The sequence below is a fragment of the Marmota flaviventris genome, chromosome 3 (genome assembly GCF_047511675.1).
Source record: "Marmota flaviventris isolate mMarFla1 chromosome 3, mMarFla1.hap1, whole genome shotgun sequence".
Taxonomy (NCBI): domain Eukaryota; kingdom Metazoa; phylum Chordata; class Mammalia; order Rodentia; family Sciuridae; genus Marmota; species Marmota flaviventris.
In genome coordinates, this window is record NC_092500.1 from 145,815,760 (window position 1) to 145,834,202 (window position 18,443).

The 18,443-nt window shown below is 36.3% G+C and overlaps 1 protein-coding gene across 1 annotated transcript in view; it reads right to left on the minus strand.

The window, feature by feature from the left end:
• LOC139705110 (teneurin-3-like) overlaps positions 1–18,443 on the minus strand; it is a 38,262-nt gene that overhangs the window by 9,132 nt on the left and 10,687 nt on the right. The window contains exons 2-3 of the mRNA XM_071609316.1: positions 3,793–4,071; positions 1,822–1,919 (exon numbers count right to left, since the gene is read on the minus strand). Coding sequence (XP_071465417.1) covers positions 1,822–1,919; positions 3,793–4,071 — 377 coding nt within the window. The remainder of the gene's footprint in view (positions 1–1,821; positions 1,920–3,792; positions 4,072–18,443) is intronic.

Consider the following 18,443-nt stretch of genomic DNA (forward strand, 5'->3'; position numbering starts at 1 on the left):
TGAATGAAAGGATGGGAGCCCTGATCTCTGTGATTCTGAATCCAGGCACCTTTCAGGATACCACACACTGGATGACAAAAAACAATACTTGCTTGACTGCCCCTGGGAAATGATGCATATGCGAACATTTTTTATAGCTTAAAGATGGATGTTTTGAAAAAAGTAAAAAGTCCTTTGTTCCTGACATTTAAATAGATATTCAGAATTAAGATCAGATTACTTGCAAAGCTAGATAGTGGGAATTCAGTAGGGGGTCTTTTAATAACACATCAGAGACAGGAAAGATGCCTAAAATAATCCAAAGCACACAGGTAATTTTACCTTTGATTAGAGAATCCCATTGCATTTATTTTTTTAACCTTTTAACAGCTTACTAGAACTGCTGTTAATAGGTGGGCACAAATCACTGTCCCTTCAGCATTTATCTGGTGCTTGGCAGGTGACTCATGAGAACGATGACAACCCCAATGATCAATATGTGTCAAGAAAGGACTTCTCCCATATCCTTAATTTGGAAAAAAGATCAACATTTGGAATTCCATATGTAACTCAATATACTACAAAATCTTTCTTTCCAAATTCTTTTTTGACTTCAAATTCCCATGGTTGGTGAAAACTTAGGTTTGCAAAAGAATAAATTTTATCACTTGTTTTGAATCTCTGCTCACATAGAGATGTGTGACAAGGTCTGAATGTTCTTTTATTCTCCTGGGATGCTCCAGCCATCAAAATTTCATTAGCCTCACAGTCGTTCTAGCACCTTCTTAACTTGAACTGTTGGCCTCTTTATCAATAAATAAATGAAATCTAATCTGTTTTAGTGACTAAACACTCCTTTGAAGTTATAACTACAGTATCAGACACTCCACTTGCATACTTTTACAAATGTTGAAAAACATCTTTTCCTGAGGAAAACGACCTCATTCACAGTTATTGCAAATGATGAAAACAGTCAATGAAAGGTCCCATGTTAAACCGGGTGAGAGGATGAGAACAAATCAGTGTCTGGTTCTTAAATTAGTTTCATTTGGTGAGATATTTTACCCGGGTCCTTCTTGTTCTGACCTTTAGTGATATAATAGGTTTTCCACTGACACATCTCAAGCTAGTTCAAAAATGAATAAAATCAGACAAGCAAAATAATTGAAGGGTCAAAGTAAAATATAATGGGAAGATCAATAGACTTTCAAAGTGAGAGCAATTCAAAATACCCAAAGAGAAAAGAATTGAATTATTTTAGTAATTTTATATTAGAAATATTTAACTAAAAATACTGATAGAAATAGAAATATGTATTAGTTTTGAGTATGTTGGTTTTGAAGATGTTCGAAGAACCTGTGTATGATTGCAAATTTTAGTTCTTACTATAACACAGCTTAAGGGGGAAAAAAAACATATATTTTTATATCAGGGAAAAATCCACAATGTTCCTGTTTAACTCCACAATTCAAAATTCTAAGGTCTGCTAAATGCCTCAGAAAACTATGTTTCCCCAGATCTTAAAGTAATTAATTAGCTTAATGAATTCTTGGTCTTTCTGAGTAATCACTGAAATTTCAGAACAAACAATCTGAAATGTTCCTATGGAAATATATAATAAATATATGAAATCCTCAGTATTCATTAAGATAACATATCTCTTTTCTTTCTTCTTGTTTCCTTCCTTGAACCAACCTCATTGGGAATTCTTGGACCATCAAAACGTTGTTTAAAAAATAATCACAACCAAACCTTGAGCAAAGAGTAAACACAAGTTTAAGTCATTGCTGTCCAGCTCAAGAAACACTGCTTTTGACACTTTATACTCTTAACTTGGCTGACCTGTTTACTCTCAATAAATGCTGCCAAATGTTCGAATTTCAAGGCAAGGCCCTTGTCACTCTCTCCCTGCCTCTCTTCATTCTGCTTCATAACCAACACTTGAGGAAATGAAAGAGTGCAACTTCTCTAGCTTTCCCATCACTCTAAGAACTGGATCTATGAGATTCCCAGGGAAACAAGGTCCTCCTCTAGTTAATAATAATTCATGCAGATGCAGAGGGGCAGCAGAGTTAGAAATTCACAAGTTTTTCTGCAATCCTCCCAATCATTTTTTTAACTAAACATTACAAAGTTTGCAGATTTATATTTTCTGAAAAGAAAGAAATGATACATGTTTGAAACTTGGTCATTCTCTTCCTTTCTATAATATCATAAATTCTATTGTGAATTTTAGGAAAATCAAATGCAGAATTTGAATATAACAATGTACCTGCAATTGCTCAAGGAGTGTTATATGAAGTGCAGATGGATGGGAAGCAATATTTATACCAAATTGTAAGTAGTTAAGGTTAGTGACTCTTGAATCCACTATGAAAATTGATATAAACACAGGATTTACTGAGGTGAATGGATTAACTGAGGGAAATGTTGGCGGCCTGATTCTGAGACTCATTTTGTCCAAAAGAGGTATCCTTGTTTCTTGCTTGAGATTGAAATAAAGCTAGCTTTTACCAAGAACTTGCACTTCCAAAATGAAAATATTAAGTGTATGTTATTAATTGATCTTGACTTTAGTTTAATGCACTAAAATCTTCTATATAAGGTAAGAAATAGTTCTCGACGTCTTAAATTAGACTTTTTCCCTGTGAATAGGAAGGAAATGCCTAATAAGCAGTGCTCCCACTAGGTACCACTTCACACTGTCATTTAGCTGAAACCGAAAACTAACCAGAGATCTGCACTCTTATTACAAAGCCAAGCTGACAAAGTTGTTCAATAAATATTACAAATGAAATATTATTAATAAGATAACAACCTTGCTTTCCAATGTTAAGGGATTCTTTTACCTTAATTTTGTCTTTTTTTTTTGATACATTGGATACGCATAGCATTAATAAACAGACTGAAGTAGCATTAAATCTGAAGGAGAAATGGTTTTTTTGTTGCTGTTGTCTGGTGCATTGGCACTGATGTTCCAATCCTTCCTAGAAGTAGCACTGACAAAAAATTAAGCTTTTTTAAAAAAATTTATTACTGCATTACTACACATAAATTAAGTGGTTTTTTTGTTTGTTTGTTTTTTAGTAATTCTGTACCAGCATTAGGACAGAAGTCCCAGTAATTTATAAAGACATTTTTCTTTCTTACATGTATAAAGCTACTATTTGGATACCCTTAAATCCAATTTTTGTGTGTGGATTTAATTGCATAGTCATCCAGTTCCTGAAGCACATCAAAGGCCACACTCCTCCTCTTTACCAAGAATTCAATTGCTCTCATCAACTAGGAAGTTTAAAGCATGATCAAATTTGTTCTTCAATCACTTGAGCCCTGTTAATAAACTATTCTGTGTGCTCACTCATCCATTCTAAGATTCTGCAACTTCTTTAAGATATCTTCAAGAGGAATCTACAAAGACATCTTTGATTGCAAGCTGGCTCTGGGATAAACCTTATCAACACTTGCTTTGCTGCTCTACGGAGGATAACAGGTGACATGGTCCAAGATAAGTCAAAGTTAATTTTTTTTTCCTGTACACATTGAAATGTTTTTCAAAACTATAGCTAACATATCATAGACTACTTGCATAATTTAACAATCTGATGTTCAATATTGATTTTTTTCCAGGAAAAAAAAATGCATTATTCAAGGACATTTCTTGTATTCTACTGCATTAAACAAAAAGAAAGGAAGAAGGGAAGACAAAGAAGAATGGGAGGAAGGAAGAAAGGAAGGAGAACATGACCCATAGTCAACCAAAATAGGCAGAAGCACTGAATGCCAACATTATAAAGCAAAAATGAAACTTACCATTCTCACTGTCGGACTTGTTTTCGTGCTCTGTATCTGTCAGGGTGAGGGCTGAGTTGGACCGGCTTGACAGGCAGGAGCTGCGGCCTGATTTGACCCCCCTGCCCCAAAGTCTCATGGCATGCTCTGGGGACATCACTGCTTCATTTTCAGTATCAGCATCTGACCCTGCACTGATAGAGTAACCTCTGTGAGGGAGCCCCATTTCCGCACAAAATGCCAGTCCTCTTCGAGTTGCTGGTTCACAAACTCCTAACTGCCTTAGGGTAAAATTCTGTCCTAATTAGGGGGAAAAAAAGATAACAACTAGTGAGTATATGATTAGTATTAGTCTTAGTTTAGTTTTTTTTTTTTTTTTTTTTTTTAAGAAAATCTCCCTGAAATAAACACTCACACATTCAGGTTTATCTGCTACCAGCACCAGTGTTCCCATTAGCTTTGCATGGTATATGGTCAAGGGGGTGCAATATGGGGCAGAGTGGGGCTGCACTGCAGCCTGTCTACAAGCTCCAGCTCAGACATCCCTTCTCCCACAAGCACCTCCATGGAGATGAGCAGGTAGCACAAACCATGAAAACTCAACCCAGAGAAAGGATTCCTTACAATGGCAGAATTTTGTTTAGCAGACTTATGAAGTAATAGAAATTGTCAGAATTATTTCCTGTGTCCTGGCTCCAATCCTGGACTACAGGATTTTCCCACCCAGATGTTACTCCTCTGAAAAAAGAAGAAGTTTCCCTTAAGAATAAATTTGTTCCTTAAGTAAAAACATGAGTTTACTCAATCTTATTACATCTTCCCACCTTAATTTAGCAATCAATATAAACATGGTGTGTGTGTGTGTGTGTGTGTGTGTGTGTGTGTGTGTACACATGCATGCATTAAATTTTGGGGTGTAATGTCTTGAAAATTTTCAGCATGCTTTGGACATTTTGACATTCTAGGGATTTTTTGCTTTAATAAACACCTGGAAAAACCTGTATTGATCTGAGTAAAACAATTTTTGCAAATACAGTAAACTCTTAAAGTGGAAGTATTATGTATTTAAAAATTAATGATAAAATCAAGTTCCCTGAAAAATAAATGGCTGTGAACTCTGTGGGCCTTTACTAATAAATTGAGCATAATAAAACTCATGACACTGCAATAACTTAAAGCAAAAGTGTTTAAATTAGGTGACACCTTAAAATGACTTCTGTTATTAATGACTTTCCCAATCCTGTATTTATTCTTGAATTCTCACATATGTTTGATGATACTATGGATGAGAAGAGTGTGAAAAATGTTTGCTTGTAAGATGTATATATAGGTCTCTTACATTTCTTATATCTTGCTGACATGGTAGACTCTGAGACATAAGAAACAAAATATTTACAAAGAACAGTAGGATAAGAAGAGTGATTTAAATTCAGCTACTGAATGACCAACAGTTTTAATTTTCCTACTTCTAGGAACACTTCAGTTAATTTGCTGGTATGAGAAACCTATGCTATACTTTTTAAAACAGTGTATTACAAATTACTTATGATAAAATGATATGTAGAATCTTCTAGGAAATAAATCAAACATAAAGTACAATGTAGCAAATATTGGGCTGTAAAGATATTAGCAGCCTCCAGGCCTCAGCATATTTTAACTAATGTGGTTAATTGCTTTATTGCTATGGTCATAATCAGAAGTTGGAATCAGCTTTGTCTTGGTCAGACTTCCAAATGGATTCTGACAATGACACCCATAAATAATGAAAATCAGTTGCTACAATTAGCTACAAATCAAACTGTGCTTATCAGGGAGATGTGAATAAGCATCTGAACCAAAAAAAAAAAAAAAATCCACAAAAAAAAATAAGAAAGAAAAAAGTGCCTGCCCACTTCACAGTGAGAATGTGGGTCAACTCACTGAGGTAGGACACAGGACTGTCAGTATTTTTAGTGAATTCTACTTATGAGAGTCAATCCAAACAAAATCATTGTCATCATGGACTGTTAATGGAATTGCTTTAAAAGAGTTTACTCACTGTTATTTCCATGTCACATTTAAAATGTCGGCGGGTGGGGGGGTGCAGAGAACTCTACAACATTTAAATATTACCATCAAACATGCAGGTTTTTCAAAATAAGAATACAAAATAATTTTTAGGGAGTGAAAAAATAAATAAGAATGATCCTCTGCATTTCCCTCCTATATTGGGAGGTACCCACATTCCAGAACAAAAAGACAGACGTTATAAAACGATAAGCATTCTCTTTCTTATCTTTGAACTTAATATTTTGAAACATTTTCCAAGTTTCTGATTTTTCAGGCTATTGCCATCTTGATGCAAAAACCCATGAGGTGAAAGAAAGCAGAAAACTGCAATCTTTATTTGTTCTCCAGGTATGTAAACACAGTTCATTTTGCAGCTAAATATCCAAGGCATCATCCCTCTGAATTGTATGTGATCTAAACTCCAGAATAATTTGAACCTCTGCAGTCATCAGCTCACAATGACTCAAAACTCTTTAGGGCTGTTTCTGAAATGCAAACTAGAAAGCTACCCAAACAGCAGGAATCCCTGTTAGATTTCTTCACTGAATTTAAAAGTTTATTTTTGTTTCCAGAGGAAAGAACACACTAAACTTGGCCTCTGATGGACCTGTGTTAAAGCCACTTACTACCTCTGTTGAAATGACTTCCCCGTGGCCTCTTTCTACCTTTCAGGGATTTCACAACTTGGCTTACAAGATGGTTTGTATAAATGAGGGGAAAATTCCTTAAAAAATAAATACCTTGACAAATGTAATTAATGATCATGGAGAAATGTGTAATTTTATGGTGGGGAAAGAATAATTTTCAAATCACTTGCAAACAGCCACATCACCACCAAAGTTGACTTTGACATAAGTAATTGACTTCATTCAAAAATGCCTTTTCCTGAGAAATGCCACAATGCTTCAGATTCTATTATTGTCAACTCTCCTCTTTGGGTAAGGCTTTTTAAATTTTAGGATCCCTTGTTTTAATGCAAACACCCTTCTCTGAAGATATCTAACCATTAAGCCAGAATAAATTAATCTACCAGATAATTTCCTGCAATCTAGCAACACTTAGCTAGATAAGCTACACTTACGGAAGACTATGCAGTTTTGACAAATACAGAGATGAGACAAGAAAGGTTCCTAACTAGGAGAAGAGATAATTGGTGAGGGATAGAGGAGGTGGGAGGGCTGAGCTGGGCTGAGAATGTTTGGGTACAGCTTGAAGGAGATGTAGAAAAGTAGAAAAAGAAAGGCATGATGAGGCTGCTTAGGTACCTCTGGGACCAGGGTAACCATCTGATAGCCTTGGTTAGAGTCAGATTCAGTTCAAATAGCAAATATTCTATTCTTATTTTCCACGATTTTTTCAGATTGTAAAAAGTCTGATGTTCTTTGCACTACTTTTAGCACCATTTCTCTTAACTTCTCTTTCTGCTTTCCAGTCTTTATATTAATTCTGTTTGGCTAAGAATGGCAAACAAGTATTTCTCTCCTGCACTTTGAATTTTGGTAACCTTGATCAGCAGGGTCAATGGCAAAGTTTCCCATTATAATTTGAAACAGCACCAAAACAATAAATTGTAGCAACAACAAGTCTACCTGAGGGTGGAATTCACTTGTGATTAAAATGCAAAGTTAGCTTGCAACAGATTAGGCATTTTTGTTTTATGACACTCATAAATTTGAAAATCTATAAAAGAAAAACTTAATGAACAACCTAGGCAGTTGGCATCATTAAAAAAAAAAACTTTACATTTAAAAAAATGAGTTAGCATACATGACAAAGGAGAAAGGATGATGTAAGGACAAATACTTCAAATGAGGTTGGTGCATGATACAACTACCCCTTTAATAAATGAAGGGGATCAGGGATCAGGGTTCCTATTTGGCCTTTTTTTCATACAGCACCTACAACTTAGTCAGAGCAGAGAGGAATTTCTCAAAGCTGCAATCAGAGTGTTCTTTGCCAATGGGTAAGACATCTACTATCTCTTATTTGAATTGGAAAGATAAAAATTCTACGTAAGAATCTAGTCTTAGAGTGGCACAGGGTGATGCCAGTACCCTGGGGGCAGTGTATTCTCTCCCTTCTAATGTCCAAATTTCCCTAAAGTTGGCGCCGCCTCTTACTTTTTAAAAAATAAATACTTTATTGAGATACAACTTATATGCCATATGGTATACAATTCAATGGCTTTTTAGCGACTATGATGTTAGAATACTTCTATTTACCCAAAAAGAAATCTTCTAAAATTTCCAGTTTGCTTCCCCCAACTCCCTTAGGAAATCACCAGTCTGCTTCTACTTCAATAGATCCACCTATTTTGAACATTTCAGATAAAAGAGCCCTTATAATGCGTGGTCTTTTTTGATCAATTGCTTTCAATTAGCATGATGTTTAAAAAGTTCAAACATGTTATAACATCAGTTCTTCACTGTTTTTCATGGTTATGTAATATTCTTTTGTATGGATACACCATATTTATTCATTCATCTATTAATGGACATTTCAGTTTTTTCCACTTTCTGACTATTATGAACTGTTTCTAGGAATATTTATGTAGAAATTTTTGTGTGTACACGTTTTCGTGTCTCTTGGGTATACAACCAGGAGAGGAATTGCTAGGTCTAGGGCAGTTCCCTACTTAATCTTACGAAGGCCTGGCAGACTGCTTTCCACAGCAGATGTACTGCTTTATTCCCACTAGCAGTACACAAGGCTCTAATTTCTGTATGTTCTTATCAACACTTCTTATTAGGTATTGGTTTTCTTTTATCACATTGCAAATAGGGCCTGAAACTTGCAACCTGTGTTTAGAAAATCAATCGTTGGTACTGAATGTGGGCGGCGGGAGGAATAATTGTTATTGTAAGAGCTAGGCACTTGTAATCCCAGAAACTCCAGAAGCTGAGCAGAAGGATCACAAGTTTAAGCCCAGCCTTAGCAATTTAGGGAGCCCCTAAACAACTCAGTGAAAATAAAATAGGGATCAAAATAAAAAATAAAAAGGCTGGGGATGATAAAAAGTGATAAAAAGTCCCTCAGTTCAATCCCAAGTATCAACAATTAAATATAACAATTAAATAAATAAAAGCAATTGATTTATGGGCTTACGTGAGAATTCATTATTTATCTTTTGTTTTCTAGATTTCCTCTTATGCTGCTTTTATTCCTTATAAAGTACTTTTCTATTAACATTGTAAATACTCTTTAGCTAAGATGGTTTGCCTTTGGGACTATACCCTATACAAACAAAATCACTTGATCTAAATATACATGTACAAAAAATGTTTACTGCATCATTGTTGCAAAAATGTAAATAACCCAAATGTTTACCAGAAAGGGAATGGCTGAATAAATTACATATCCATGCTATGGAACATTCTGGAACTAGCATAAATAATGAGTTTGGATCTCAATCTTCAGATCTGGAAGGAAGACCATTATGTATGTTTTAAGTTAAAAAAAAAATGTAAGTTGCAGAATGAAGTTGTATGGTATGATCCCACTTCTGGAAACAAAGGAGGAGAGTTAGCAGATTATGTAAGTGCTTGTGGTTTGAGCATGAACAGAGATGAGAAGGAATATATTACTATTAATGATGGTTCATTTAAAAGGGATTGTTAGTGAAGGAAATTAGCTATTTTCTGTCTTATAGTTTTGCATTTTTACTTTCCTGATAATTATTTTAGTAATTTAAAAAACAAAGAAAAATCAAAACAACCCATTTTACATGTATTTTCTTGATTTGCTGTTTAATAGTACCTATTCAGTAATTACACATTTAATATATTACCTTCTCTTGGGAAAGGGGAAGGTTAGGTTTTTAAAAATCTTCCCTTCTGGTCTGGAGTTGTGGCTCAGTGCTTGTGGTCTGAACATGAACAGAGATGTGGTAGAGTGTTTGCCTAGCATGTGTGAGGCCCTGGGTTTGATTCTCAACACTGCATATAAATAAGTAAAATAAATGTCTATTGACAATTAAATATATATTCATTGTAAAGAAAAGAAGTTGTGTATGATTATATAGGAGCATTTTTCCCTCCATTTCAATCCTTCCCTTTCCCCTCATCATATATGAATTATTTTAAAGAAGATTAACCAGGGGCTGAGGTTGTGGCTCAGCGGTATAGCGCTTGCCTTGCACATGTGACACACTGGGTTTGATCCTCAGCACCACATAAAAATAAACAAATAAAGGTATTGTGTCCAATTACAACTAAAAAAAAATACTTAAAAAAAGAAGATTAACCATCTGTTTCTTTTACAAAATCCAAGGTTAAGAAATGGACAGATGAATCAATATAAGTATAATACACAGAAATAAAATAATCTATAATTGTCTTTAATTATTTTTCTTGGTCACTATAAGCTTGAATGAAATTATTTATTTTCAGGCATGGAGTGACACTCCTCAATAGGTCCAAGCATATCACAAAATAACAGATCAGGTAAATGCTTCTTATTTGGCACTTGTGACACACTGGGTTTGATCCTCAGCACCACAGAAAAATAAACTTCTACCATCTTAGGAGAGTTTTCAGTTTGGCTGAGTTTCAAAACAGTAAGACAATTACACAGTAAGAGAAATACCTGTAACTTTATTTCCTGGTGCATATTTTTTCAAGACACTCCTCTTCTTATACTTTCCCACTAACTACCTGAACTTGCCCTATCCCCTTTTACTCTGCAAATAAAATTCAAATATCTTCAACTTCTTGCTAAAGTTATCTATTAATATGCTACTAATCTCCAAAATCATACACTGATGCCATTTTGGCATGCTAAATCCTCTGAACTGAAGGAGGCTGGAGACTTCAGAAGCAGCCTCAGAACAAAGTCTCTCTCTGGCCTTATCCTGACCTCCTCTCTCTCACCTCACTGATGCACATCACCCAAACCAGAGGTCCTCCTCCTCAAGGTGGACCACAGAAAAGGAACCTCTCAGGCTGGGGATATAGCTCAGTTGGTACCGTGCTTGCCTCACATGCACAAGGTCCTGGGTTCAACCCCCAGCACCACCAAAAAAAAAAAAAAAAAGAAAAAAAAATTTACTGGGACAGGGTTGTGGCTCAGTGGTATAGTGCTTGCCTAGCATGCATGAAGCACTGGGTTCGATCCCCCACACCACAGAAAATGGAACCTCTCTCTCAAAGCAAGTCATTAAACCAAGAATGATCACACTATCCCTGCTCCCTTTTACCTTCTCCCTAGAAAAACCCTGGTTCTGAAGGTGGACAGGTCTTGCTGCATTTCCCCTTCAGTCTGTTACCGATACGTCAAACCCTTTCTTTCCAATCACATTTCTACATGACTGTCCATTTTTCATCAAGCCTAATAAAAACAGACAGCTTTACCTAGGTCTCTCATTCCTGAAGGCTCCTGTTTCACACAAAACCTTCATCAATACATTGGTATGCTTTGCTCATGTTGACTTTCTCTGGATGAGAGTCCTATGTGCCATAGGCTGGGTGAGGAAAGGTAGCCCACCTTTCTGCCCCTACACAGATAACCTCAAATTTCCAGAGGATATTGAAAATGACCACCGTGCAACATACTTATAATCCAATTCATTACACAAAACACAAGTCTAATGGAAGCCATTGCAGGATGCCCCCTCAGCAATCATTTTTAGAAAGCAGTTGTGGAGGGGGACCTCTGCCAATGGAAATCTGGGGCTAGGCACTAAGGTGAACTGGATGAGGAGGATGAGAAGGGAAAACCCCAGCTATATCTGAAAGCAGAGAAAGCAGGATTAGAATGAATGGCCCTGGAGAATGTGCATTTTCTTCAAGATAAGATTCGTGAGACCCCCAGAGGAGGAGGAACATACGGATATTGAAAGGAAGGTTTGGTGGCCCAAATGGGAAAAACTACATTAACTCCACTGACTTTTAAAGAAAAAAGCATCTTTTAAGCCTGGATCATGAAGGATTTATACACTCAACCATATATACACATACATAGCGATTTAAGCAACCACTTGTAATTAGAGAAATATTTTTAGATTATTTATTTTATTAAAGGCATTCTGAAAATAAATTTGCTTCTTACTTTCTCTTAGTAATTATTCCTTTAGAACAAACCAAGAGCCAGAGATGATAAGATGCCTACAACCTATCTGTTGGTATCTGATAGTCAAACTGCAGTAGGTACTAGTATGAATAAGCGTATGGTTTGGCATAAAGCAGCAGGTGTTTAATAATTGTGACTGAAGCGGCACCACAGTGATTCACAATGTGGATCCAAAATTGGCAACGTGGCGAGGACCCGGATACAAGTTTAGCAGTAAGCTGGGGGCTCAAGACATCAGACCAATAAAGGCCGAGGCAGGGGGAAAGGATTACCCCCACTGCGTCAGGAGGAGGGCTGTAAGCTACATCTATCTGCTCACACCTTCTGGTAGGTAATCTACAAAGCGGGTTGGCGGCCAAGACTGAAAGAAGCACTTGCCTACTTAACAGCCAAAATTAGTTAACAATCACTTAGGCAGGGGAGCTAAAAGAGAGAGTTAAGAGGAAAACATTAACATGAAACAATGATAAACTGGAGCTATTTAACTTGTGTCTTTAGTACAGAAATTTAAGGTTGAGTAAACATGACCATCTAAATCCTTTAATCCCGCCGCTGACATTTATAGTGACTGAGAAGGATTAATCATTTTGATCTCCAAATGAATCATTTTAAGCAGTTAATATTTAAAAGTAATAAACTTTGGAGTTCACAGTAATTAGCCTAGTGGATCTGATTAATGTTTCAGGTTTTTGTCTCTTTATTAAACCCTATCTTCACACACAAAAAAAATAAGTTTGCTCAGGGCCAGTATTTCAGAAAACACAAAAAAAGTTTTCAGATTCCTTTCGTTTTTGTATGATGACGGAGGTGAGGGGGAACACTGGGGAAATGAAAAGTTTGGGGTCTAACTGGAAATTCATAGCAGCATTAAGTGCTGAATGGTAAGACCATCTGGTCATGTTTCTTTTGAAGTCTAGGATCAGTTCCCATTATTCACTATAATGGCATCCAAGACTAAACCAAATTTCAGTGTTTAAAATTAAAAGCATTTTCCTCTTGGCTCTTGTAATCTTCCTCTTTCACAATTTCCAACATGTCAGGAGGTTTGATATATTTTCACAGTGTAAAAAAAAAAAAAAAGCAAGTAAATAGAGTAAAAATAAGAAGAGTAAAAAAGTTTATTCCCTTTCCTTTCCAAAGCAGGATAAAAGTGGCACAGAGACACCATAATTAGTATTTTAGCAAAGGAATTATTAATACTATTTTTACATCTGCCCAGTGCTATTAGTGACATGCTAAAATTATAACTTGCATGTTCTACATTTAAGAAATATGAATTAAATTCTTTTGACCTATCTGGAACAATATAATATATAGAAATATTTAACAAATGACTTATGATTTTAGTATTAAAACTGCCCTCTGATGTAATCCATATTGAAGTGCTTAGAACAGTTCTTTTTTGATATGGAAACTGATGAAAATATTTGAAAGACCTGGTTCCATCCATATGCCACCAACCCTTCATTCTCTCAGCACTGTCTGGATATGTCACATCTGCGATTATCCTGTTGGGCAAAATGTCTTTATCCAGAAAAACCCTGCAGTACAACGGCAGCAGAGGTTTCTAAGAGAAGATTGTGGTTATGGCTCAGTAGAGGCCATGTGACTGCCCATGGCGCCAAAGGAAATCTCACCCTGGCTGAAGCTGTATGAGAGTAAAAAGATAAATCCCAAACTTGCCACATTCAACTATAGTTGTTTGAATGTGTCTAGCTCTGTTTTTGTTTTAATATTATGGTTTAGGTAAATTTTCATGCACTGAAATTCACAGATCTAAAGCAGACACTTCCATGAGTTTTAAGAAATACATGCATCTACCACAAGCCCAAACCAGATATGGCACCTCTCCATCATGCCAACCAAGTTTTCCCGTGCACAGCTAATTCTTACTCCCACAGGCAACCACGGTTCTGATTTCTTCTACTGTAGATTAGTTTTGTCTGTTCATGGAATGTTATAAAAATGGAGTCATATAGAATGTACTGTGGATCCTTTTGATTAACAGGATGTTTCTGAGATTCTTCCATGCTGTTGCACACATCAGCAGTTCATTCTTTTGTATTTCTAAGTTGTATTCTATTGTATGAATGTACTGCCTTTATTTATTTTTATTTTTTGGAACCAGGGATGGAACCCAGGAGCACTTAACCACTAAGCCACATCCCTAGTTGCCTCCTCCCCTTTTGGTACAGGGGATTAAACTCAAGGGCACTCAACCACTCAGCCACATCCCCAGCCCTATTTTGTATTTTATTTAGAGACGGGGTCTCACTGAGTAGCTTAGCACCTCACCATTGAGGAGGCTGGCTTTGAACTTGCAATCCTCCTGCCTCAGCCTCTGGAGCAGCTGGGATTGAGTGCCACCACACCCATCTTCCCCAGCCCTTTTTATTTTTTATTTTTAGACAGGGTCTCACTAAGTGGCTGAGGCTGGCTTTGAGCTTGTGGTCCTCTTGCCTCAGCCTCCCCAGCTGCTGGGATTACAGGCGTGCACTACTACTGCAATTTATTACATCCATTCACTTGGGCCTATGATGAATAAAGCTGCTATCAACACAAGTTTTCATGTGCTTTGAGTAAATATTTAGAAGATGAATCTCTGGGTCCAAGAGGAGATGCTATTTTAACTTTATATATGAAATTTCCAGTTTCCAATGCAGTTGTGCCATTTTACATTTTACACTCCCATCAGCAATGTGTGAGAGTTCTAGTTGTTCCATGTCCTCATCAATATTTGATGCTGTGAATCTTTTTAATTTCAGCCATTCTAGTGGGTGAATAGTAATCTCATTGTGATTTTGGCTTTAATTTCCTTGACAGTTAATGATGGCAAACATTGTTTTCATGTGCTTATTAAATATTTGTATATTTTTAATGCAACATTCCTCTTAGAAGTTTTCTGCCCATTTTGAAATTGAGTTATCATTTGTTATTGATTTCTAGGAGCTCTTTATATAACCTATATTCAAGTCCTCTGTCTTACACACACACACACACACACACACACACACACACATACACACACACAAATTTTTCCCAGACTCTATTGCCTATTCATTTTCTTAAAGACATCTCTAAAAAGCAGAACTGTTTAATTTTGATGAAGTTTAATCTATCCAAGCTCTTCTTTTCCATTTATCCTTTTCATATCCTTTCATAAAGATATTTTTGCCTAACCAAGGTTGTGAAGATATCCCAAAACATATTTAGCATTTTATTGTGGTTTTCTAATAAAAATTAGCAAGATAAAGGAGTAGAATAAAAAAAAAGATTTGATGAGATTCTGCTTATTCCTGGCCTTATAACTCACCAGCTATTGACTGTGTGAGCATTTTAACAAGTGTAGGTCTCAGTTTTCCTCACCTATAAAATGGACTTAGAGGATTGTAAAGATCTCCCAACCACCTAAGTCTATACAGATGCAGGAAGGAGGCAACGCAATGGAACATGAGACAGAGCTGAGAACAATAGCATCAAAAGTACAAGAAAACGGAAGAAAAATGGCCTTGGATAAAAATATGAGTCACGAGAGTTCATATTTCCTTTAGCACGGTTGATATTTCATCCCTAAGCTAACTCAGAAGCAGGATGCCATCCTCTGGTCTAGCTCTTCCCTTGAACACCACCTCTGGAGTTCATCCTGAATTAAAAACTAACCATCAGACAGCAGGGACCTTAGCAAGTTCTAGTCTGGAAAAGGTGCTTTTCTTCTCCAACCTCCAAAGTGTATAACTGACCTGCTTGGTTCCAAAGCAGGGATTATTTTCTGATTTCAACCTTTGATTTAAAACTGGAAGTCTTTCCTTCACAGAAGGAACCCCTATCCAAATACAATTTCTTTCAACATTTTACTGTTTTTAGTTTTCGTTTTCTTCTTTTTACAGTGGTAGTGATTGAATCCAGGGCCTCGCACATGCTAAGCAAGGGCTCTATACTGAGCAGCATCTCCAGCCCTTTTTAAAATTTATTTTGAGACAGCATCTCACTGAATTGCTCAGGCTGGCTTTGATTTTGCAATCCTCCTGCCTCAGCTTCACATGTGGCTGTGATTACAGACATGCACCACCATGCCTGACTGCTGTTTTTAGTTTTCTTTCTAGTTTTGTTGTTGATGGTGGTAATTCAACTGATAATTTTAAAAAATGTATTTCACATGTTTGTAAGAGGTTTTGAGTAAAGGTCTGAGTAAAGCTGTTCACGAATTCTTTCTTTTTATTGTTTTGTTTTTCCTAAATCTAAATTTCACAATTGCACAGAAAGTCCTCACTTAAGGAATATGTTGTGTCTAGATGTTGGTAAGGATCAGTATATGTTTCCCATAAAAACAACATGAAGGATGTCAGGCTGGAACTTGCAGGTCTACCAGGGTCTATGTCCCTAAGGGACTGAGTCAACAGTACTCAGAAGCATGGCTTCCACAGAGGAGACTGTCTCTTTGGAAACACACAATCCTAATTCCTAACAAGGAGACTAACACAGGAGACTCTTCATTGCATTTTCTATCTACCATGCTGGGAGACAACTCCTAAGAAAATCCCTGGTGATACCTTGGTTACATGAATAGTCAATGAAGGTTAGGAGCTGTGTGTAGGGATGTTAAATTAGGGATTAGCTATTGCCTTTTCCTGACTAAGAGGTAAACAGATTCACTATTTCAAGTTTATTGACCATTTGAATTTCTCTTTTGTGAATTGTCTATTCCTACCATTTTCCAACTGGATTATTCATTTTCAGTATGTAAAAGTTACTCATCTTACTATAGATATAAACTTTACATATGTCCCATGGATTAGAAATATATTTCCCCGTGTAATGATTTTGTTTCTGGGTATTTTCATTTACATGTGAAAGGTCTGCAAAACTAATCACAGAAACCTATCTTTTCTTCTGAGTTTTCTGTTTCCATTAAAACACTCTCCCCTGCTCTTGGGGTGTACTTATAGTCCCTGGACCATGCTGTGGGGATCCACATCCCTTTTCCCCTTGCCACCTTCTGTTATATAAACTGGCAAGCAAAAATAGTACACATTTCCTTTCCAGCAGCTAAGAATGGCCGTGCATAACAGTCCTGAAAAAAGAGTTGTAGGAGGAAGTCTCAGGGGAGTAAAAGAAGCAGTCCAATGCAGAGAAGAGCCTCCTCACCCCTGCGTTCATTGTTATTTCAACAGGAATATGAAAGTACAGCAACCACCTGGGGATTCACAGGACAAAAGCCACATGCTAAGGGTGGCAAAGCAAAAGAAGATAGAAGGAATCTGGGTCCTTGATGGCATCTTTGATCCCTGGACAGTCTATCTTTGGATTTATTTGCAAAAAAAAAAAAAATAATAATAATTCTCTTAGGTGTTTAAGCCACTGTTTGGGGAGTTTTCTGCTATTCATAGCTCATGTCATTCCTGTATTAGTCAATCTCCCAAATTAACTTCTAAAATTTTTATTGCTTTATTTTTTTTACATTTGTCTTTAATCCATCTTAATTTATTTTTGAATATGCTGAGAGATATGGGTCCAATTTTATATTCTTCCAGATGGATAACCAGTTGTGCCAGCACCATTTATCAAATCATACTGAATAAATTTTTTTTTTTTGTTTTATGTTACATTTCTGTACATACTAGGAAATTTTAGTTTATTCCTTGAATCTATTTATTATTTGTACCAACAAAATATACATGTGATAATAGAAGCTTCATAGTATTTTAGAAATTATATAATAAGCCCATTTTATTCTATTTGCCTTTTCAACATGTTTTTGGCTAATTTTAGACATTTATTCTTTCACATGAATTATAAGATCACTTATTAAAATTAAAAATAACCCTAGCCCATTGGGATTTTATTTGATAGTTTTGACTTCTATACATTTGTTTAGTGAGAATGGACATTCTTATGCTTTTAGCCTTTCAATCCAAAAACATTGCCTATCTTTCCATTCATTCAGATCTTGTTTTATGTCTTTCAATAATAGTTTACAGATCTCTTCATTTTGGGTCCCATATTATGCTTATAAAATTTATTTCAAAGAATTTTATAGTGTTTGCTGCCTTTGTGATATAGGTCATTTTTTTTTTTCTGACTTCCAAATTGAGTTAGTGATTGCTTAGTAACTACTGTAATTGCATATGTTATGGTTTAGATCTTGACTGTCCCCTGAAAAGCACGTGTTGGAAGTGTGGTCCCCAATATAGGAAAGTTCAGAGGTGGGCATTTAGGCTAATCCATTTGCTGGCTTAATCCACTGATGAGGTCAGACCCCTAATCAGAGTTGAAAGAACTAATGGGTGATAATTGTAGGCAGGTAGGTGTGGCTAGAAGAGGCGGGTCACTGCAGGTGTGTAGACTTGGACTATATCTGTTCCTGGCTCCTTCCCCAGCCTGTTTCTGTTTCTGGCTGCCATTAGCTAATCAGCTTTCCTAGGACACAACCTTCTACCATAATGATCTGCCTTCCGTTGGGCCCAGAGAAACAGTCAGCTGACCATGGACTGAAACCATGAGAACAAAATTAACTATATTACCTATGTTATCAATACATTTATCTTGTATTCATTCAA